The sequence below is a fragment of the Myotis myotis genome, unplaced genomic scaffold, assembly GCF_014108235.1.
Source record: "Myotis myotis isolate mMyoMyo1 unplaced genomic scaffold, mMyoMyo1.p scaffold_m19_p_28, whole genome shotgun sequence".
NCBI classification, from domain to species: domain Eukaryota; kingdom Metazoa; phylum Chordata; class Mammalia; order Chiroptera; family Vespertilionidae; genus Myotis; species Myotis myotis.
In genome coordinates, this window is record NW_023416333.1 from 1,245,348 (window position 1) to 1,268,277 (window position 22,930).

The 22,930-nt window shown below is 42.8% G+C and overlaps 1 protein-coding gene across 3 annotated transcripts in view; it reads right to left on the reverse strand.

Annotated features, from left to right (window-relative positions):
• Positions 1 to 5,516: 5,516 nt before the first annotated feature.
• Positions 5,517 to 22,930, reverse strand: part of LOC118649200 (zinc finger protein 615-like) — a 35,849-nt gene continuing 18,435 nt past the window's right edge. The window contains exons 4-5 of one of the 3 annotated variants that reach the window (XM_036296068.1): positions 7,148 to 7,314; positions 5,517 to 6,979 (exon numbers count right to left, since the gene is read on the reverse strand). In XM_036296068.1, the coding sequence (XP_036151961.1) occupies positions 5,732 to 6,979; positions 7,148 to 7,314 (1,415 nt within the window). In that variant the 3' untranslated portion in view covers positions 5,517 to 5,731. Of the gene's footprint in view, positions 7,315 to 17,426; positions 21,263 to 22,930 lie in introns of those variants that run through there. The other 2 variants (XM_036296069.1, XM_036296066.1) reach the window with 2 other exon arrangements.

Here is a 22,930-nt window from a genome sequence, read left to right on the forward strand (position 1 = left end):
ATCCATCTTGGTTGTTTCACTCTCCTTTTGTTAAACAGCCAAAACTCACAGCAGATTAGGCAGAACCCATGCCCAAACATTTTAACAAAGATACAGAGTTAGCAAGAACACACCCTAAGAAAGGCTCACCGTAAATCCTTAGGACAGTGGTTGGCGAACTCATTAGTCAACAGAGCCAAATATCAACAGTACAACGATTGAAATTTCTTTTGAGAGCCAAATTTTTTAAACTTAAACTATATAGGCAGGTACATTGTTATTAACTTAATTAGGGTACTCCTAAGGCTTAGGAAGAGCCACACTCAAGGGGCCAAAGAGCCGCATGTGACTTGGGAGCCACAGTTTGCCGACCACGGCCTTAGGAGAAAGCAAAGAACAGTGAGGTAGCATGACAAAGTTTTAAAAGTGTCTAGCCCTAACCAGTTTGGCTGAGTGGATAAAGCAGCCGTGAGCAAACTACGGCCCGCGGGCGGCCCATTTGAAATGAATAAAACTAAAAAAAAAAAAAGACCGTACCCTTTTATGTAATGATGTTTACTTTGAATTTATATTAGTTCACACAAACACTCCATCCATGCTTTTGTTCCGGCCCTCTGGTCCAGTTTAAGAACCCATTGTGGCCCTCGAGTCAAAAAGTTTGCCCACCCCTGGGATAGAGCGTTGGCCTATGGACTCAAGGGTCCCGGGTTTAATTCCGGTCAAGGGCATGTACCTTGGTTGCGGCCACATCCCCAGTAGGGAGCGTTCAGGAGGCAGCTGATCGATGTTTCTCTCTCATCAATGTTTCAAAGTCTCTATCCCTCTCCTTTCCTCTCTCTAAAAACAATCAATAAAATATATTTTTTTAAAAAGTGTCTAAATAAAAAACGATTGACCAAACCAAGTATTCTCTAATATGAAGAGGAATTGAGTCCCTCATACGCTGCTGGAAAATGCACACAGGCCAATTGTCGGAAGCCAATTCCAGCATCACAATTGCAAGAGTTTCATCAAAAGTTTGATGGAACTTGGGGACTCCCCAAGGGCTGAGTCACATATGTTGTCACCTATTGGGAATGGCTGAGGGCATTTCCCCAAACCCGAAAAGGGATGATTGCTTGCTGCCAGACAGCTCAGGGCATCTTAATCTACATGTTATTGCCTCCTACTGGCCAAACACCTGAACAGCCGTAGGCAAATTCCCCCATGTTCACAATGCTTGTGTATGTGGAAACCCTACCCTTTGAAGTGTATATCTATGCCTCGCATTAGGACAAATTGTGTTAAAAGAAGAGAGGGGTTGTTGTGGACCATCGTTCGCGAGAGTAAGACCACTGACTCCAATTAGGTCTTAAGCAGCAAGCAAGGATTTATTGAAAACTGGCCAGTGACTGCCATAGGCGCTTTTTCCTACGTCAGCCCCGAACCTGGTTCTAGGCCAGCCTTTTATACACAGAAACTATCAAACGGTTGGCTAAACATACACAAAGTTACCTGGGATACAGCCAGGGCTACATTAATCAATACTGCCCCATTACCAAGGTATTATTAATCAACTTTGCCCCGTTGCTCCAACTACTAATAAACTTGCCCCGGACCCTAGACTACCCTCGACCACAGTTGGTTCCATTTCCCCAGTAACTGCCAACATACTTGAGAGGGACATTCAGAGGTTAAGAGGAAGCATTGTGCTAGCCTTGGAAACTGGAGTGTGACCTTCTTCCTTATTCTATGTTAGCCAGTTGCCTTTTTTTATTTTATAAGGGGGGCTTAACTGTAACAGGGTCCTGAGATGAGGAGAACTTAGTTTCTTTAGCTAGGCTACTCTGACCCCCAAATGCCTTTCAAAATTATGCTTCGTTCCTGGACTCTTTATTAAGTTACACCAGCCCTTCTCCAGATTGCTGAACCCTTTTAGATGCTGGAACAAGAACCCCGGCGGCCAATCAGTGTCAATCACTACTTGCACGTATCTATAAGTTAAACATTCACCTACCCAACAATTCAAAACTATTGACAAGGGTAAATGAAACATATCCTCATAAAGAGTTCTACAAAAATTGTTTGTAGCAGTTTAAATAGTCAGAAATTAGAAATAAGCATAGGAAATGAATAAAGCATGCTAAATTCAAAGATAAAAACATTTTTCCACAAAAAAGGTGAGCTACAGATATATCATTAATAAATCTCTAAACATTTATGCAATGTAAAGAGCAAAAAAAACCAAACAAACCTCAGATTCCCATCATATAAAGTTCAGAAATTGCAGTTATCTATTAAGATGGAATGTGAATTAGTGGTTCCGTGAAAAGCTATTAAGGGCAGAGAGATTCAAAAATGACTTATTGTCATTTATCCTCGTTAATGCATATGTGGGTTCCTCAAATTTTGTACTTGACATGTCATGTTGAAAACCAAGATCAACAGTAATTAATATAAATGCGAGAAGTCCAGTCAGAAGGCTGAATTTGGACTCTTTGATATTCACAGGGTGAATATTTGCATTTTATTACCTACTGCTGACTCAATGGCTTAAAGCAAACTCCCCCAACCTGATAATCTTACTGTTTACTAAACATTACCATTGATATGTCTGTTTGCATTCCTAAAAGGCAACTGTGTATTCTAGTAACTAAAAGCAGACAGGAATGGCTTGACTACTACAACTAAGCTTTCCCCTAGCTTCTCTCATAATTCCAAATTCATATTTCTTGTCTTGTGTTTTAATTTGCATGTCAGCTCTTTCTCCAAGCTTTTGAACCCGAAAGCCACGCTGCCTGTGGCTTTACACAATGTCAGTTATTAATGAAACCATTTTAAAATTGGTTCAAGGTAAAAGAAACTTGCATGTCCCATTTTTTTTGGAAATCGGATTTGACAAGTTGATATTCAATCCCTATTCTCATGCCCCGTGAAAGAGAGGCTAACCTCAGTGACAGCAAACAGCAAACAATGAAGGGCTTTCACCCAAACCAACAGGAATGCTCCCTGGTTCACAAGTCACATCCTGACTTAGAGATGCCCCCTTTTTTACAAATAGATTCTTATTAATTCCATAGGAAGGGAGAGAATAGAAACATCAATGATGAGAATCACTGATCAATTGCCTCCTACATTGCCCCTCCTGGGGACTGACCCCGCAACCTGGTCATAAGCCCTTACTAGGAATCAAACCTAGGACCCTTCAGTCCGCAAGCCAATGCTCTATCCACTGAGCCAAGCCAGCCAGGGCACCCCTTTTCTTTATCATTCTTTTTGTGCCAAGGCACCAATAGCTCTGACGTTAAACTCTCTGAGGCCACAGAAAATACTCGTAAACATGCGTGGAGATTCTCAGATCTGTGTACATGTCACCCTGCAGTGTTTTCCTCAAACAGTTCTGAATGCACATTCATAAGCTCATTCCATCTCGATGGCAGCAAATTCTTCCAACACCATGTAGGCCAGTGGTTCTGTAGCAATCATGGCTCCCCTCATCCCTATGGTCCTCCAACCAGTGATCATCACCCATGGAATTATAGGCATTAGGGCGAATAATCCTTGTTAAGACCTGGCCAAGAGATCTCCCCCCCCCCCCCAAATGAAAAATAATTCATGTTTTTTCCAGATGGAACTGAGGTTGGCACAGCTAGCCACTCTTTGGAGTGATCTCCAGAAACTCTCCTAAAACTCATAGCATCAGGCTTAATATGAGAGCTGGGAAAATAGCGCAGCAATGAAAAGCTGGCCTAAACTGCTAATTTCTGCACCATGTCATTCTCCCATAGGTAGAGGAAGTTTGAGATGCCCATAAAATTGGTTCACCTCCTGATGCTTATAGAACCCAAATCTGCTTGTAAACTCCCAGACAGTAAATAGAACACCTATGTTAAATTAGACTTAGAAAGTCCTTCACTATTTTACAAACCAAAGGGACAAGAGCCTGACAGTTCTTGATTCCGTGACTTAGCCACTCAAAAACATCTATCACTGTTACCTAGAAAAAGCCTGTCCCTGGGAAAGATAATTATTCTATAAGCTGCTCGCTGAACACTGATGATGTTCTCTGGGGACAACACTGAGTCAGGTCCATATGGCAACTAATCAGAGTGAAAGGAAATAAGACCTCGTACAAGCGCAGGCTACTCCCAAATTTCTCCAACAAAACAGAGAACAGAGTTAGCTTTCCTGAGCACATGAGGATGGTGACCCATGCAATCTGTGAAAGCCATATAGGTGGACCAGGTGAAATAGCTTCATCAACCAAAACAGTAGTGAGATACATGGTGTGGCTCAGGGGGTGAGACTGGACCTATGAAACAGGTCATGGTTCCATTTCCGGTCAGGACACATGCCCAGATTGTACGCTCAATCCCCAGTTGGGGATGTGCAGGAGATAGCGAATCAATGATTTTCACTCAGCATTGATGTTTCTCTCTCTTTCCCTGTCCCTTTCTCTCTGAAATCAATATATATATATAATTTTTTTTTTAAATGCCGAACCGGTTTGGCTCAGTGGATAGAGCATCGGTCTGCGGACTCAGGGGTCCCAGGTTCGATTCCGGTCAAGGGCATGTACCTTGGTTGCGGGCACATCCCCACTGGGGGGCGTGCAGGAGGCAGCTGATCAATGTTTCTCTCTCATCGATGTTTTTGGCTCTCTATCCCTCTCCCTTCTTCTCTGTAAAAAATCAATAAAATATATACTTTAATATCCTATAAAAGGGTAATATGCAATTGGACCAAATGGTGGATCCACCCACCGGTCACTATGACACACACTGACCATCAGGAGCTGCACCCAACCTGTAGGCCCTGATGGCTTGATCAGGGTCTGCCAGCCAACCTCTCAGTCCCCCCCCCCCTCCCGCCCAGCAGGCTCCATTTGCCTGATGGTGAACAGGAAGGTGAGGGGTGAGGCAGGCTGCCGGCACCCAGGGAAGATGGCCCCAATCTCAAGCTAGGCCTAGGGACCATACACGCACATGAATTTTGTGTGCCGGGAGTCTACTAAAAACATATTTAAGGAAAAAAAAATATTGACAGCCCTACTTGATTTGGCTCAGTGGATAGAGCATCAGTCTGCAGACTGAAGGGTCCTGGGTTCGATTCCAGTCAAGGGCATATGACCAGGTTGCAGGCTCGATCACCAGCAGGGGGCGTGCTGAAGGCAGCCGATTAATGATTCTCATCATTCATGTTTCTAATGTTTCCATCTCTCTCTCTCTCTTCCTCTCTGCAATCAATAATATATTAAAAAAATTGACAGAGGTTGTGAACCTGGTGATAGGACACAGGTGTAGAAGGAAAAAAAATGATGCAGGGACAAAGAATTGGCAAGACACCTGTGTACATAACAAATTATAACGTACACATGTGGCTCAGTGGGTTCCCATTCAAGGTACATGTCCCAGTTGCATGGTCAACCCCCAGTAAAGGATGTGCAGGATGGAGCTGATTATGTGTCATCATAGATAGTTCTATTTCTCTCTCCATCACCCTTCCTCTCTGAAATTAATAAAAAGTTAAAAAAATAAGTGCAAAGTACACACACACGATTTTCACAGCACTCAAATTTATTGGGAATCTCCCTACTCTTGATGTTGCAGTGTATGAGATTCAGTTCAGACAAATAGGGCTTCATGGAATTTCTTATAGTATTGCTATGGGTGAACTAAAAAAATCTACATTTCCTACATATCCAAGACCTTCCTCCAATGTGAACTCTTATGTGGGGAGTAGGGTTAGAATTTTGTATAAAAGATTTCCCATATTAACTACACTCATCAGGCCTTTCTCTAGTGTGAATTTTCTCATGACAATTAAGGCAATACTTGGTGGTAAAAGACTTCCCACACTCACTGCACACATAAGGCTTTTCTCCAGTGTGAACTCTCAGATGACGACGGAAGCTACTACCACTAATAAAAGATTTTCCACATTCATTGCACTCATAAGGCCTTACTCCAGTGTGAATTTTCTGATGACGACGGAAGGCACTACTACTGGTAAAAGATTTCCCACATTCATTGCACTCAAAAGGCCTTTCTCCAGTGTGAACTCCCATCTGATGGTAACGAAGGCTACTTCCACAGGTAAAAGATTTTCCGCATTCACTGCACACATGAGGCTTTTCCCCAGTGTGAATTCTCTTATGACGATTAAGGACATTATTCCGAGTAAATGATTTCCCACATTCACTACACTCATAAGGCTTTTCTCCAGTGTGAATTCTCTGATGACATTGGAAGCCATGTTTCTGAACAAATGATTTCCCACATTCACTGCACTCATAAAGCCTTTCTCCAGTATGAACTCTCTGATGATAACGAAGATGATAGATACTGTTAAAAGATTTCTCACATTCATTGCACTTATGCCTTTCTCCAGTGTGCAATTTCTGATGATAACGGAAGCCACTACTACTGACAAAAGATTGCCCACATTCATTACACTCATAAGGCCTTTCTCCAGTGTGAACTCTCATCTGATGGTAACGGAGGCCACTTTTACAGGTAAAAGATTTTTCGCATTCACTGCACTCATAAGGCATTTTTCCAGTGTGAACTATCTGATGATCACGAAGAAAACACATCCTGGTAAAAGATTTTCCACATTCAATACATTGATAAGGCCTTTCACCTTTGTGACAACTCTGATGAGAAAGGAGGCCAGTAATACTGGTAAAAGAATTCCCAAATTCACTGTGCTCATAAAGCTGTTTTTCTGCATGAAATCTCTGATGGTAACAAAAAGTAGAAAATTGGGCAAAATATTTTCCACATTCACGGCAACAGAAATATGCTTTGCCAGTAGGGACACCGTTGTCCCAAATACACGTGTAGTTATAGCCAATGGCTTTCTTACTTTCTTTTGTAGTAAAATAATTATTTTTCCCTTGATATGTCACCCCAAACATTGAGATACCATTTGGCTTGTCACTGATCTGAGTATCCTTTTGCTGGAAATGGCCTGCCATGCTAAGGATGTCCTGCTCCACCTCTCCACAGGTAAAAAGCTTCTGAAACACATTGAAATTGCAGCTGTTTTCAAGTGAGACACTGTTCACCTCTCTTATCAAAGGCTTCTCTCTCAAGTACTGCTGCTGGTGCTGGTGAAACTGTGCACTGAAATAAATTTGTTTTGCACATGCCCCACACCTCAACAGTATCTGCCTGTGTTGTAATACCTGCTGATGAGTCAAGTGGAAAATGTTTCTCAAAACTAGTCCACAACTCTCACAGGGGTGGCTCTTCTGGGAAGACAAAGCTAACTTGGCATTCATTGCCTGTGACACTCTTACAGAAATGTTCTCTTCAAAAGGTGCCTCCACATTCTCTGCTCCACAGCAGCAACCTAAATAAAAGGAAATGCAGGTGAAGTACATGACGACTTTGGAAGGAAGAAATACCCTCATCTCCACTGTCTATCTGTCACAACCAGGCATGATTGCATGGGATGCTTTTTAAGACCAGTGAGTTAGACTCTGAGGAAATGGCTGTTATACATTACTTGACTCCTAAGGTCACTCAATGGTGAAGATCTTACCACGGGAGGGGCAGGAACACATGATAGGACAAACGAGAGAGGCAGGGCTCCCAAGTTGTTCCTTCACAGACAGCTTCCTACAGGACCATTCTAACTGTTGATGCAGCCTGTGTAGAACAATATGAATGTGCTCGAACATATTAAAACCCATTGCATTCCAGCACATGATGTGTATGGTTAATATAATATGTGACACACCAAGGCTGTAAAGGCATGGATCAAGGTTGGAGTGCAGTAAAGAGGAACCTGTATGGGAAGCAGTTGAGGTACATAGTTTAGAGAGGTAAAGATTATCCATAAGCTGGAAACCTAAGTGGAAATTATAACAGAATGGAGTACTTTAGCCATAGATAGTGTGGCAACGTGGGTTAAGCATCATCCTACCCATTGAAAGGATGCCAGATCGAATCCCTGTGAAGGCACATTCCTACGTTCCAGGTTCAAATGTCATTTGGGCTGCATACAGGAGGTAACCAATCAATGTTTCTCTCTCATCACTCCTCTCTCTCTCTCCCCTCCCTGTGTCTAAAATAAAGAAAAACCTTTTAAAAAATAGAACTGAACAGTTTGCAAAGTGTAAATAATAAACAAACACAAGTAGAATGGGGTACAGAACTGGCAATGGTAACAAAACAATGTTGAACAAAATAAGTTCTTACTTATAATCTTAATAAAGCTCTTGTGTCAAACTCTACCCAACAGCCCTTCACCAAGGAAAGACGGCCTCTGGGTCCACTCTGCCGCGGATATAGTCATCTTTCTCTTATAATGCAAAAATGATTCTTCCCCTTAAATCCCAGTTGAGCAATTACATTGGATACAGATGACAGAAATCCGCAAAGAAAAACTGAAAAGATGCCAGTATTGTGGTAGAACGAGAGAGCATGGATGAAACAATAGAGAAAAAAAACAAATCAAAGCAGAAAAAAAAATAAAATAAAAAACTATGTGAGTGACACCAGCAATATAGCAAAATAGGAGATAGAAGAGTTTATCTTCCTGCCAGAATAAGTAGACAGATATCCACAAATAAACAAATAAATAAACACCCACCAGAGATGGGAATAAGAGTCCAATAAAGACAAAGAGCAATGCAAAAGACCAAAAAAGGAGAGAACTGCATAGAAAGGATGACTGGGAAGATGGGTAATCAAAAAGATTTGAAGATAGCTAGGGTTAAAAACCAGAGTCAGAGTAACCACATTAACATGAGTGGATTGTTCTGTGAAATACACTGAAAAGTTTTGTTTTGGAAAACTGCAAAAGCCCATATAACATCTGTGTATTCCCCCCAATTTACACATCAAAGGACCATTTAGTGTTTGTTGGTATGAATTATCAAAGAAATACTTTTGGCCACAACCTACCATAGAATAGAAACAGAAATCAGTATGTCCCCAGCACTATTTTTCACCCTTAATTGTCACTGAAAAGAACTGCTACCAAAGTCATTATGGACTCATACATTATTTGTTATTAAGAGCTCAGCTCATAGAGCATCAAGGAGGCAAGACTTTTGAATCGTTTCTCAACATCAAAACAACACCCCTCCCAGCCAACAGCCTTTATCACTCATGTAGATAAATCTAATGATCATTACATAATTGGTCCATAAGGGTGAAAGGATTAAAGGAGTAACTGCTTCATGATATGTGAAGACACTTAATCCATACTAATAATAGCCAAATATGTAAATTGATGGTCCCTCCACGACAACCACAGCCAATCAGGAGTGAGCATGCAAATTAACCTGACAAAGATTTCAGGCCTGTGGGCAGCGCGCACATGCACAGGCGCCAAGCAGCTGGGGGCGGGATGGGCCACAGTCCTCCCCAGGACCCCACCTGCTCCGAGCCTGTAGCCAGCACATGCCGGCGCCGAGTGCCCGGGGTCCCGGGGACACTACTGGAGTGTCCGGTCTTGTCTGCTCGGCCTGGGGGCAACTGGAGTTCCCAGTCCTTTTGATTTTTGCAGTTCCTGGATTGGAATCAGAAACCAAGAGCGCAGGGAGCACCAGGAATTCTGGAAATCGTAGTTCTGGTGGCATACGTGCTATAGGATCCCCTAGACCAGCCGTGGGCAAACTACGGCCCGTGGGCCGGATCCGGCCTGTTTGAAATGAATAAAACTATTGAAAAAAAAGACCGTACCCTTTTATGTAATGATGTTTACTTTGAATTTATATTAGTTCACACAAACACTCCATCCATGCTTTTGTTCTGGCCCTCCGGTCCAGTTTAAGAACCCATTGTGGCCCTCGAGTCAAAAAGTTTGCCCACCCCTGCCCTAGACACTAGAGTGAAGTGAGTCAGGAGCAAGTTACTGTTGCGGGTGGGGGATGGAGGAAGAGCAAAGGTTAGAATCATAACTAAAGTCAGAGTTTTGAGGAAAAATTAAAAGGAAGATATCCTGCAACTTCTACGAAATCTCCACCAATGGAGCAAAGAAGAAAAAAAGACCTCTATTATTCTGTGAGCACCAAAATGAACTGGGTTGGGGTCTCAGACAATTCGCTCATATGATTACCAAGACAGACAGAAACTCCTGGATTGAAGAGGGCACCCATGAGTGCTCCCAGATTGGAGGTGCAGGTTGGGGTGAGGGACCCACCCCCCTTGCATGAATTTCGTGCACTAGGCCCCTAGTACAGTAATAAAAGAAATACTAAAGAGGAGAAAATGTGGCAATGGAATAAGTTGAAGGCACACTGACAAGCTCTCAAGACCAAGCTGGTAAGAGAACTAAAATGTAGGACAACCATCCTGAAAAATCAGCTGAGCACTAGCTGGAGAGAGCCCTGCTAACACAGAACGGGAAGTGGTGATTGCATACAGACTGGTCGGCAATGCTGAAACACAAAAGGGATGGCTCGGTTCCCACAGACAACAGTTGAATTTTGGAGGGATATTTTGGCTGTGGGTGTTCCCACTAAGAACTCTGGTGTCTGAATCCCAAGTTGAGATCCCAAGCCCAGAGCAGGAGAACTAAGAGGGGTGCCTGCAAAACATATGGATATGAAAAGCGGCAAACGCAGGCACCCTCTTAAATGCACAAAATTTCGAGTGCAGGCACTCACCATGGGCTCTGGCAGATGGAGGGCAGAGTGGACTGAAACTGTGTGAGGAGAGTCCAGGACTGGGGTCTCTGGGGTTGGAACTCTGAGGGCAGCCACCCTAGTATCCTGTGCTAAGTCATTTCCTCATGATATGGAGGACATCTTTCTACTGTGGACCTTTGCCATCCAGGCAGTTTTTGCCTGGGGGAAGCCAATTGTCTCACCCTGTTAGAACATGTCTGGCCCCACTCTCGGTCAATAGACTGAAGGTTATCAAGGATGACAACAATCAGACTGCAGGCTGAGGTGGGTCCTGGCTTTGAGTCTTTGCCTGATCTCCTTCTGGGTCAGCGATAGGAAAAACAGACCTTGGTGCACCTCTTGGTCCTTTCCAAAGGAACCTGCCACAGTAGAGGGATACAAAATCTACGGATTGCTAATAGCTCATAACTGGGTATACAGTTCCAATCACAAGGAGTGTCTGACATTGTCCTACACTAGAGATCAGAAGTGTAGCAGATCTACCCAAATGCAAACAGGCAGCCAAAATGGGGAAACAAAAACACAACCCCCAAAGAAAGAACAAGAGAATTCTCCTGAAGAGCCATCATTCAAAATAGATGGTGAAATAAAGAAATTTCCAGACCGAAAAAAGGCTGCCCTGACAGGTTTGGCTCAGTGGATAGAGTGTCGGCTTGCAGACTGAAGGGTACTGGGTTCAATTTCAATCTAGAGCACTTGCCCGGGTTGCGGGCTGGATCCTGAGTAGGGGGCAATCAGGAGGCAGCCAATCAATGATCCTCTCTCATCACTGATGTTTCTATCTCTCTCTTCCTCTCCCTTCCTCTCTGAAATCAATAAAAATATATTTTTAAAAAAAATATTTAGCCGAAACCGGTTTGGCTCAGTGGATAGAGCGTTGGCCTGCGGACTGAAGGGTCCCAGGTTCGATTCCGGTCAAGAGCATGTATCTAGGTTGCGGGCACGTCCCCAGTAGGGGATGTGCAGGAGGCAGCTGATCGATGTTTCTCTCTCATCGATGTTTCTAACTCTCTATCTCTCTTCCTTCCTCTCTGTGGAAAATCAATAAAATATATTTTTTAAAAAAATTTAATCCTACAACTTGAAGAACTAGAAAGAGAGGAACAAGAAAAGACCAAAATAGAAGGAAGGAAATAATAAAGATTAGAGGAGAAATAAATCATTTGGAGGCTAAAAAAATAATACCAAAAAATATCAATGAAACCAATATCTAGTACTTTGAAAGTATAAACAAAATTGATGAATTGATGGACCATTAGCCAACCTCTTGAAGAAACAAAGAGACAGGAGCCAAATAAATAAAATCAGAAACAAAAGCGGTCAAGTAACAACTAATACCACAGAAATACAAAGGATTTTAAGAAAATACTATGGCCCTAGCTGGTTTGGTTCAGTGGATAGAGTGTTGGCCTGAAGACTGAAAGGTCCCAGGTTCAATTCTGGTCAAGGGCATGTACTTTGGTTGCAGGCACATCCCCAGTAGGAGGTGTGTAGGAGGCAGATGATCGATGTTTCTCTTTCATCGATGTTTCTAACTCTCTATCCCTCTCCCTTCCTCTCTGTAAGAAATCAATATATTTTTTAAAAAAGAGAATACTATGAACAACTATTGGTATATACCAGTGATGGCGAACCTTTTGAGCTCAGCGTGTCAGCATTTTGAAAAACCCTAACTTAACTCTGGTGCCGTGTCACATATAGAAATTTTTTGATATTTGCAACCATAGTAAAACAAAGATTTATATTTTTGATATTTATTTTATATATTTAAATGCCATTTAACAAAGAAAAATCAACCAAAAAAATGAGTTAGGGTGTCACCTCTGACACGCGTGTCATAGGTTCGCCATCACTCGTATATACCAACAAGCTGGACGATGAGGATGAAATGGACAAATTCCTAGAAAAATAGAATCTCCCAAAACCTTATCAGGAAGAAGCAGAAAACCTGAATGAAATAAAAGCAGTAATAAGAAAACTCCCCCAAAACAAAACCCTGGGTCTGGACAGCTTTACAGTTGAGTTTTATCAAACATTCAAAGAACTAACATCTATACTCCTCAGACTATTCCAAAAAAGACCAAGAAGGAACACTTCCAAGCTCTTTTTATGAGGCCAGCATTATCATAATTCTAAAACCAGATAGAGACACTACAAAGAAAGAGAATTACAGGCCAATACCCTTGATGAACACAGATGTTAAAATTCTCAACAAAATATTAGCAAATTGGATCTAGAAATATATTAAAAAGATCATACATTATAATCAAGTGGGATTCATTTCAGGGATGCCAGGCTGGAATCCTTGGAATAAATAGTCACAAATCAATAAACGTGATATATCACATAAACAAATTGAAAGACACAATTACATGAGCATATCAATACATGAAGAAAAAGCATTCCTTGAAATCCAAAACCCATTTGTGATAACAACTCACAGCAAACTGGGAATAGAGGGAGCATATCTCAGTATGAAAAAAGGCCATATATGACAGTCAACATCATACTCAATGGGCAAAAATTAAAACCATTTCCCCTTGGTAAAAACAGGAACTAGAGGGGCATGCCTGCTTTCACCATTATTATTCAATATACTACTGGAAGTCCTAACCATAGCGATTGACAAGAAGAAGAAGTAAAAGGCATCAAAATTGGAAAGGAGGAAGTAAAACTCTCATTATTTTCAGATGGCATGATATTATACGGAGAAAAACCAAAAGACTTCACCAATAGCCCTAACCGGTTTGGCTCAGTGGATAGAGTATCGGCCTGTGGACGGAAAGGTCCCAGGTTTGATTCTGGTCAAGGGCATGTACCTTAGTTAGGGGCACATCCCCAGTAATGGGTGTGCAGGAGGCAGCTGATTGATATTTCTCTCTCATCAATGTTTCTAACTCTCTATCCCTCTCCCTTCCTCCCTGTAAAAAATCAATAAAATATATATTTTTTTAAAAACCACTTCATCAATAAACTACTAGATTTAATAAATGAATTGGGCAAAATCAACAGGATATAAAATCAACACCCAGAAGTCGATTGCTTTTTCATAAACCAAAAATAAATTCTCAGAAAGAAAAACTAAATAAACAATCCCATTTACCATTGCAAAAAAAAAAAACAAAATTAAGATACTTAGGAATAAACTTAACCAAGGAGACAAAATACCTGTACTCAGAAAACTACAGGATGTTGAAAATAGAGACAGAAGAAAATATAAACAAGTGGAAGAATATATTGTATTTATGGACTGGTAGAATCAATATCATTAAAATGTCCATAGTGCTCAAGGCAATCTACAGATTCAATGCAATCCCTATTAAAATACCAAAGTCATATTTCACAGAGCCAGAACAAATTTATATGGAACCAAAAAGACCCTGAATAGCTACAGCAAGTAAAACAATGTTGGAGAGACCACAATATATGACAAGTTTTACTACAAAGCCACATACTCAAAACAGCCTGATGCTGGCAGAAGAACAGGAATATAGATCAACAGAACAGAACAGAGACCCCAAAAACAGACCCACGCCATTACGCTCAATTAATAATTGACAAAAAACATCCAATGGAGTCAAGACAGCCTCTTCAATAAGTGATGCTGTGATAACTGGACAGATACATGCAAAAAAAAAAAGAAAGAAAAGAAAGAAAGAAAAGAAACTAGCGCACCAACTTACACCATACACACTATTTATATTAGGTGGGATCTGGTACTAGCCCAAGTGCCAATCAGTCATTGAGTGGATAAAAAAGCCATGGTATGTGTACACCATGAAATAATATGCAGCAATAGAAAAAGAAGGACCGCTGAAACCGGTTTGGCTCAGTGGATAGAGCGTCGGCTTGCGGACTGATTCCGGTCAAGGGCATGTACCTGGGTTACGGGCACATCCCCACTGGGAGATGTGCAGGAGGCAGCTGATCGATGTTTCTCTCTCATCGATGTTTCTGGCTCTCTATCTCTCTCCCTTCCTCTCTGTAAAAAATCAATAAAATAAAAAAAAAAAAAAAAAAAAAAAAGAAGGACCTCTTGCCCTTTGAGACAGCATGGAGGGACCTGGAGAATATTATCTATCCTAAGTGAAATAAGCCAGTTAGAGAAAGATAAGTATCACATGATCTTACTCATCTGTGGAATCTAATAAACAAAATAAACTGACTAACAAGGTAGATCCAGAGAGGTGGAAGCATGGGACAGACCGTGCAATCTGAGAGAGAACGTGCTGGGGTGTAGGTGGGTGGTAGGACAAAAACCAAAGAACTTGTATGCATATATGCATAACCCATGGACACAGACAATAGGGTGGTGTAGGCCTACGGGAAGGTATGTGGTAGGGCTAGTAGGGATCAATAGGGGGGTAAAGGGGACATATGTAATACCTTCAACAATCTATATAGTAAAAGCCTAAGAACTGTTATGGCGGGTCAACCAGAACGAACAATCGCTATGGTGCTCACTGGCCACCAGGGGGCAGATGGTCAACGAAGGAACTGCCCCCTGGTGGTCAGTGCGCTCCCACAGGGGGAGCGCCGCTCAGCCGAAGCCGGGCTCACAGCTGGCGAGCACAGCAGCGCTGGTGAGAGGCCCTCTCCTGCCTCTGCAGCATTGCTAAGGAACAACAGGCCGAGCGGGAAGGGGCTGCAAGCAGGCGGACAGTAAGGATCAAAGGGTCCTGGACTGCGAGAGGTCACAGGCCGGGCTGAAGCCCCTGTGAACCCAGGGCACAAATATCGTGCACTGGGCGTCTAGTCTATATAATAGTATATAAAAGCCTAAATAACCAAGTGTCCGAATGACCATTTGACCAGTCGCTATGATATGCACTGACCACAAGGGGGCAGATGCTCAACGCAGCAGCTAACCCCTGGTGGTCAATGTGCTCTCACGGCAGGAGCCTTGCTCAGCTGACTGATGGGCGCCAGACGCCGGGCTAACGCCTGGTGAGTGCCGCTGCGGTGGCACGAGACTCTCCAGCCTCTGTGGCAGTGTGCTACTGAGCAGCGGCGACATGCAGAGTGGGGCTGGGATGAGTGGGAGCGGCATAACACCCAGCAGAAGCTCGGGCTCCTCCATGGCCACCTGTAGCTACGTGCACTATATCCCTCGGGGGATGTCAGACCTTTCGGGGAATAGGGCGACAGTCTGGATTGCGAGTGGGCCTAAGCCAGGCTGAGGGACCCCACTGCTGTACGCATCCGTTCACCAGGCTTCTAGTAAAGGTATAATTTAAAAAAATACATACTGAAAACAAAACCACCACCAAGAAAACATGGTAATTTTCCAGTAATCAATAGAAAACAAATGGTATCTACATACAACCTGATAAGGAATCCAAACTACTTTTACTTTTAAAAACATCTCTGAGCTACAAGAAAACACAAATGGAACCAACAAAATGACAAAATCAACCCAGTAACAAAAGGAAAATATCAGCCCTTGCTGGTTTGGTTCAGTGGATAGAAGGTCAGCCTGCAGACTGAAGGGTCCCGAGTTTGATTCTGATCAAGGGCACATGTCCGGGTTGCGGGCTTGATCCCTAGCAGGGAGCATGCAGGGGGCAGCCGATCAATGATTCTCTCTCATCATTGATGTTTCTATCGCCCCCTCCCTTTCCCTTCTTTCCTTAAGTCAATAAAAATATATTAAATTAAAAAAACACCAAAAAAGTACAAAAGGAAAATATAGGTAGACAGAAATCATAAAAAAGAATGAAACAAATGCTGGAGATGATAAATTACAAGGAATGAATTGAAAACATAAAATGAAGAGTATCAAAATCAGACGCGAAAGAATATGTGATGTCAAAGACACATCATTTGAAATCATTCAGGTGGAAAGAAAGAGGAAAAATGAATTTAAAGAATACAGCAGCCCCAGCTGATCTGGCTCAGTAGACAGAGCGTCAGCCTGCAGACTGAAGGGTTTCAGGTTCGATTCCAGCCAAAGGCACATGCCCGGGGTGTGGGCTTGACCCCCCAGGAGGGGGCAGACGATCAATGTTTCTCCCTCATCATTGATGTTTCTATCTCTCTCCCCCTCTCTCTTCCTCTTAAATCATTAAAGAAGTATATTTCTTAAAAAAAAACATTAAAAAAAAAGAATACAGCAATGTGAACTAAGTAACACCATCAAGAGACCCATTATCTGCATTATGGGAATCCTGTGAAACACAGGCAGGTGGGAAGAGACAGAGGAAAACCAGGAAGGGAAAAAGAAAAAGGCATAGAAAGTTTATTTTAAAAAATAAAATAAGCTGCCCTAGCTGGTTTTGCTCAGTGGACAGTGTTGGCCTGTAGACTGAAGGGTCCCGGGTTCAATTCCAGTCTGGAACACAAGCCTGGGTTATGGGCTCGATTCCTAGGAGGGGACATGCTGGAGGCATGTGATGAATGATTCTCTCCCATCATTGATATTTCTCTCTCTCTCTCCTCTCCCTTACTCTCTGAAATCAAGAAAAATATAAAACAATAACAACAAAAAACACAGGCTAAGGATGTAGAAAAAATATACCCAAAAATATGTACAAATGACCAACAAAAATATGAAAAATACTTTTCCTTGCTAATCAAGGTGGAATCCATTAGGCTCCCTGCCACACTACCAACCACATATTCATCCCTATGAGTTCAGTGCAGCAGGTATAAGGGCTGCACGGAGAGAAGCTGGCAGTGCAAGCAAAGGACAGCAACTACCCAGAAAACTGGAAATCACCCAGTGCCCAAGGTCCACATGTGAGGATAGAGTGCACCTGAGAAAAGAGGCCTGGGGAAGTGCAAAGCCAAGTCCAGGTCATTCATGAGAGTGTGAGGGTCTTACCCAGGGAGGATATAAGTTCAAAGTTCTCCAGCATCACATTCAGGTACAGCTGTCTCTGACCCTCATCAAGGAGGCTCCATTCCTCCCTGGAGAAGTACAGGGCAATGTCCTCAAAGGTCACCCCAACCTGTTAGAATTGAGACAATTGAAACCAGAGCTGCCTCTCTGAGAACCTGCACTCCTACTCCTTACACACACGTTCCCCACCCTCAATCTCCTCCAGGGCACCCAGGTTAGTGTGGATACCAGGCCCTAACGCCAGTGCAGGCTGCTCTCTTGTCACAGTCCCATTACTCACTGCATGGCCCTCAGCAGAGCAGCTCAGTTGGGAAGGGGGACAGCACAGAAACACTATCTAAGCTCTGGGTGATGCCTGCAGGACCCCAGGCTTCCTGCCAATCAATACCACTGCAGTCTCCCAGATTATGCCTCCAAGACAAAGACAAACCGAGGCTTATGCTTCACTCTAAGTCCCCACACCAGGTCCGGGACCATCAGCTCACACTTCCTCCAGATGTGCACACCTCTGCGTAATGTTTATCCCCTTCCCATGTTCATATCCCAGGTTCACTCCCTCAGCTCTGCCCCCTTCCTGCCCCAATGCCACTGGATCTCGCTGGACTCACCCATGAACTTGGCATGCTATCCGAGAGAGCTTGTATTTCAGCCAGAACCAGGTCCAAGCAGCCCACTGATGGATCCCGGAGCCCAGAAAGCCCGGATTGAGATTGTGACGTCCTCCCCGTCTGCCTCTGATCTTTACTTCAATACTCACCATCCACATCCTCATGGGAACCTCAGATACTAGTCACCCCTGTCCTCTCTGCCCTGCACTTGCTGTGTCCTCAGAAGCCACAACACTCCTCTCTCCCCTCCGCCTTCCTCACGGGCCTCCACGCGGGACTGAGCTGCAGGACGGGACAGGCTCCCGCCCCCGGGGATGCCCTGTTCCGTGTGAGGAGGCGGTGAGGGCCCGGGGACTCGCACTCACCTGAGCCCAGCGACTCAGTGCGGATGCGGCCATTGCACTCAGTGGAGGAAGCAGGGCGGGAGCGGCGGGAGAAAAGGCAGCCGCGGGAAGGGCGGTCCCTGTCCCGGCCACGGAGCGGGTCCCCCGCGTTACCATCTTCACACCCGCGCGTGTGCTGTGTGCACCACAGCTCTCCCGGCTTTTCCCTCGGGGCATCTCCACTAGAAACTAGCGATCTGGAATCTCCGATAAGGTAGCGACGGTACCCGAGTCCAGACAAAATGCCTCCCTTGCGGCCACCGGAAGTACCGCCTCTAGTACTTCACCGGAAGCGCATTTTCTGACCCTTCATTGGTTTCCGCGTGGTATTGCAGATTTCGCTTTTGCATAATGTGGGTTAGTCCCAGGCTGGGGTCCAGGGTTTACCCACCTCACCACCAGGGGAAAAAACCAAGATAGCCCTCTGGAGAGGCTTCCCATCCTAATGAAAGAGTCATCTTGAAAATGGCTAAAGAAAGTTATCTTTTCCTGGTGAAGGGACCTGAGTACGTGCAAATGAAAACACGTGATCCCTGAGCCCAATACAGCGACTCATAATAAAGAGGTATGAATGCATTAGAGTCTAGAACATCTTATCCCAAAATGACCTACTTAAACCATCATATATGAATAGGAAAAATGTAACATAGGAATATAGGACAGACTTTTGAAATAAAAAAGAACTAAGATGCATAATATAAACTTTATTTTTTGGATAGACTGGGAGAGATACAGACACCATGAGAGAGACACATCCTTTGGCTGTCCCCTGCACGCCCCCTATTGGGGATTGAGTCCACAATCTGGGGATGTGCCCTGACCAGGAATGGAACTCCAGGATCTGTTGATCCATGGGAGGACTCTCAATCCACTTAGAAACACCTGCCAGGGCATAATATAAACTTTAAATGGAACTCTACTGTTTCGTTTTAATTTGAACATCAACTAAGATATAAATTTTTAAAAAGTGGAAAAATTGACTTTTGTTATTGGTGGTTTTCTTCATGAGAAAATGCTATTGTAATTCTCATAGTGAAAAAAAATTTGTCCTTTATAGACATATCTAACATGTCAGGTGTGATGATGTTTTAGACATTTCAATGTGATGAGACTATGAACATATTTATAAACAATATTTAGAGTAAATGAAGTCTATATTCACAATGAAAGTTGAGCCATGTATAACTCAGAAACTTAAAAAAATCACACAAAATATAAAAAGTAGTTATGGGTATGCATCTGTGCAATAAATATTAAAATCAATAATAATTCTTGCTGGCTGGCGTGTTTCAGTGTTTGAACATCAACCTATGAACCAGGTCAGAGTTCGATTCTGGTCATGTTACATGCCCGGGTTGTGGGCTAGATACCAGTGTGGAGTGTGCAGGAGGAAGCTGATCAATAATTCTGTCTCATCATTGATGTTTCTATATGTCTCTCCTTCTCCCTTTCTCTCTAAAATCAATGAAAATATATTAAGAAAACAAAGCAAAAAGCCCTAAATAATCTAACAGAAGAGTTTAAAAATTTTTTAAACTTGCCATAAATTATAGAAGTCAGTTCTAAATAAAAATAATCTCCAGCATCCTGAAACCGAAACAATGGTCAGAGTCTGACACTCCTGGTGAACGGCTGGCATGGGAACACTGGACAGCACTTTCTTGTCCATGAAACATCTTCCCAATATACTCAAATCCCTTTGCTCCCTTCCTTTATGTTATTTATTTATAAATGAATATATATTTTTTAATTGATTTGAGAGAGTAAGGGAGAGAGAGATAGAAACGTCAATGATGAGAGAATCACTGATCTTCCGCCTCCTGCACACTCCCCATTGGGGATCAAGCCCATAACCAGGGCATGTGCCCCCGACTGGAATCGAACCCGGAACCCCTCTATGCACAGGCTAACACTCTACCTGCTAAGCCAAACCAGTCAGGGCACCTCTCCTTTTAATGTGTGCTCTTAAAATCTTCAGGAGCCACATGCTTGTCATTCCTGAGTGCTGCTCAGTTTATACAGGGTAGAAAAAGTAGGTTTACAGTTGTGAGTATGCAAAACACAGTTTATTATTGTATGATTATTCTTCTAATATTGTATTAGAACTATAAACCTACATTTGCCACCTCTGTGTTTTCACATCACCTGTCACCTAAGAATTTACTATAACATAGAATATTTTCTCTTTGGTGATTGGCTACCCTTTTAATAAAGCCTTTGATGAAGCCTGGTAGGGAACCTGTTCCTTTATTCACTGCTGTGTAACACAGCCTCTGAAGCAGTGACATTATTAATAAAAGACTGTTGAGCCCTAGCCGGTTTGGCTCAGTGGATAAAGAGTCAGCCCAGATTCGATTCCGGTCAAGGGCACATGCCTGGGTTGCGGACTCCATCCCCAATGTGGGGTGTGCAGTAGGCAGCTGATCAATGATTCTCTCTCATCATTGATGTTTCTCTCCCTTACTCTCTCAAATCAATAAAAATATATTTAAAAAAAAACTGTTGAAAGAATGAAACTTGCTGCTGTGGCTATTTTTCTACAATTCTAAATTGTTCTGCTCACATCTTACTCTTTCTCACCTCACCAGTATTTCCCGAAGTTGGCATGAATTGAAAAACACACACACACACTTTGCTGTAAGAAGAATTTCAGTGTAGCCAAGTTTTCAAGAGAGCCAAAGCTTAGGTTAATTTTCTCATCTCTTAACAATCAGGCCCTTGCCGGTTTGGCTCAGTGGATAGAGTTTCAGCCTGTGGACTGAAGGGTTCCAGGTTCAATTCCAGTCAATGGCATATACCTGGGTTGCAGGCTCCTCCCCACCCCAGGCCATGGTCAAGGCATGTGCAGGAGGCAACTAATCAATGTGTTTCTCTCACACTGACATTTCTCTCTCTCTCTTAAAATCAAGAACACATTTTTTTAAAATGCCTACTTTTTAAAATATATTTTATTGATTTTTTAGAGAGAGAAAGGGAGAGGGATAGAGAGTCAGAAACATCGATGAGAGAGAAACATCAATTTAGCTGCTTCCTGCACACTCCCTACTGGGGATGTGCCCGCAATCAAGGTATATGCCCTTGACCGGAATCGAACCTGGGACCCTTCAGTCTGCAGGCCTACGCTCTATCCACTGAGCCAAACCAGCTGGGGCAAAAATGCCTATTTTTTTAACAAGGGTTTTTTTTCCCTCTAACCCTGTCCAGTGTGGCTCAGATTTTAGGGCACTGGCCCACCCACTGAAGGGTCTTGTGTTTGAATCTGGTCAAGTGCACATACCTGAATTGCAGGTTCAATTCCTATCCTGGTTCGGGAAATGCAGGAGGCAACCAATTGCTGTGTCTCTCTCACAAGGATGTTTTCTTCTCACCCTTCCACTATAAAAATCAATGGAAAAAATATTCTCGGGTGAGGAATAACAACAACAAAAAGGTGTGTTTTTCTCTCCCTCTCCCTTCCTCTCTACAACTGAATAAAAAATACATACATTTTTTTTAATATTTCATTTTATAAACCACTTGATGCTACTTATAAACTTGATGAAACACATCTAAATGTGCTGTTGTTTTTATAAAATTAATGTATTGCTTAATTTTCTAAAAATGTGTTTTTATTGAGCTTTAGATTGAGCGGGAGAGGGCTAGAGATAAAAACATCAATGACTGAAACCCTACTGTGGTTTCAGCCCAAAATGTGGGCATGTGCCCTGACTGGGATTTGAACCAATGACCTCTTGGTTAATGGGTTGACACTCAACAACTGAACCACACCAGCCAGGCTCAGTTTCATTTTCAAGTACTTCAAATATTCTGAAATAACACAAAATATGAAGTAAAGAAATTCCAAAGTTAATTACACCATGAAATAAGCATAGACCACTCCTGTGTTGTATATATTAAAATTTAATCCATGCTGAGAGAAACTGCCAGTTTAAAACTTACAAAATCAGCCCTGACCAGTGGATAGAGCGTCAGCCTGTGGACTCAAGAGTCTCAGGTTCGATTCCAGTCAAGGGCGTGTGCCTTGGTTGCGGGCACATCCCCAGTAGTGGGCGTGCAGGAGGCAGCTGATCGATGTTTCTTTCTCATCGACGTTTCTAACTCTCTATCCATCTCCCTTCCTCTCTGTAAAAAATCAATAAAATATATTTTAAAAAAAAACTTACAAAATCATTGGCAAAGCAACTAGAAATATGGCTGAAGGTATCCTGTCTCCAATTGTTTGTGAGGTATATTAACTGTTTAGACTTGTGACAATGCTTTTTCATTCAAGGCTTCTTTCCTTGATTAAGTTACCTGAGGTTTTGCTAAAGACTACCGAATTGAATGTGTTTGTCAGTTATTTCTGCATGGATTTCCTGGCAAATGACAAAGCAACATGAATTACTGCAAACCATGCTATATTCACTGCCCAAGTAGTGACTAGCTGTAGTGTCAACTGATTTCTAATGTCTTACTTTGCTGCCCTGACCGGTTTGGCTCAGTGGATAGAGCGTCA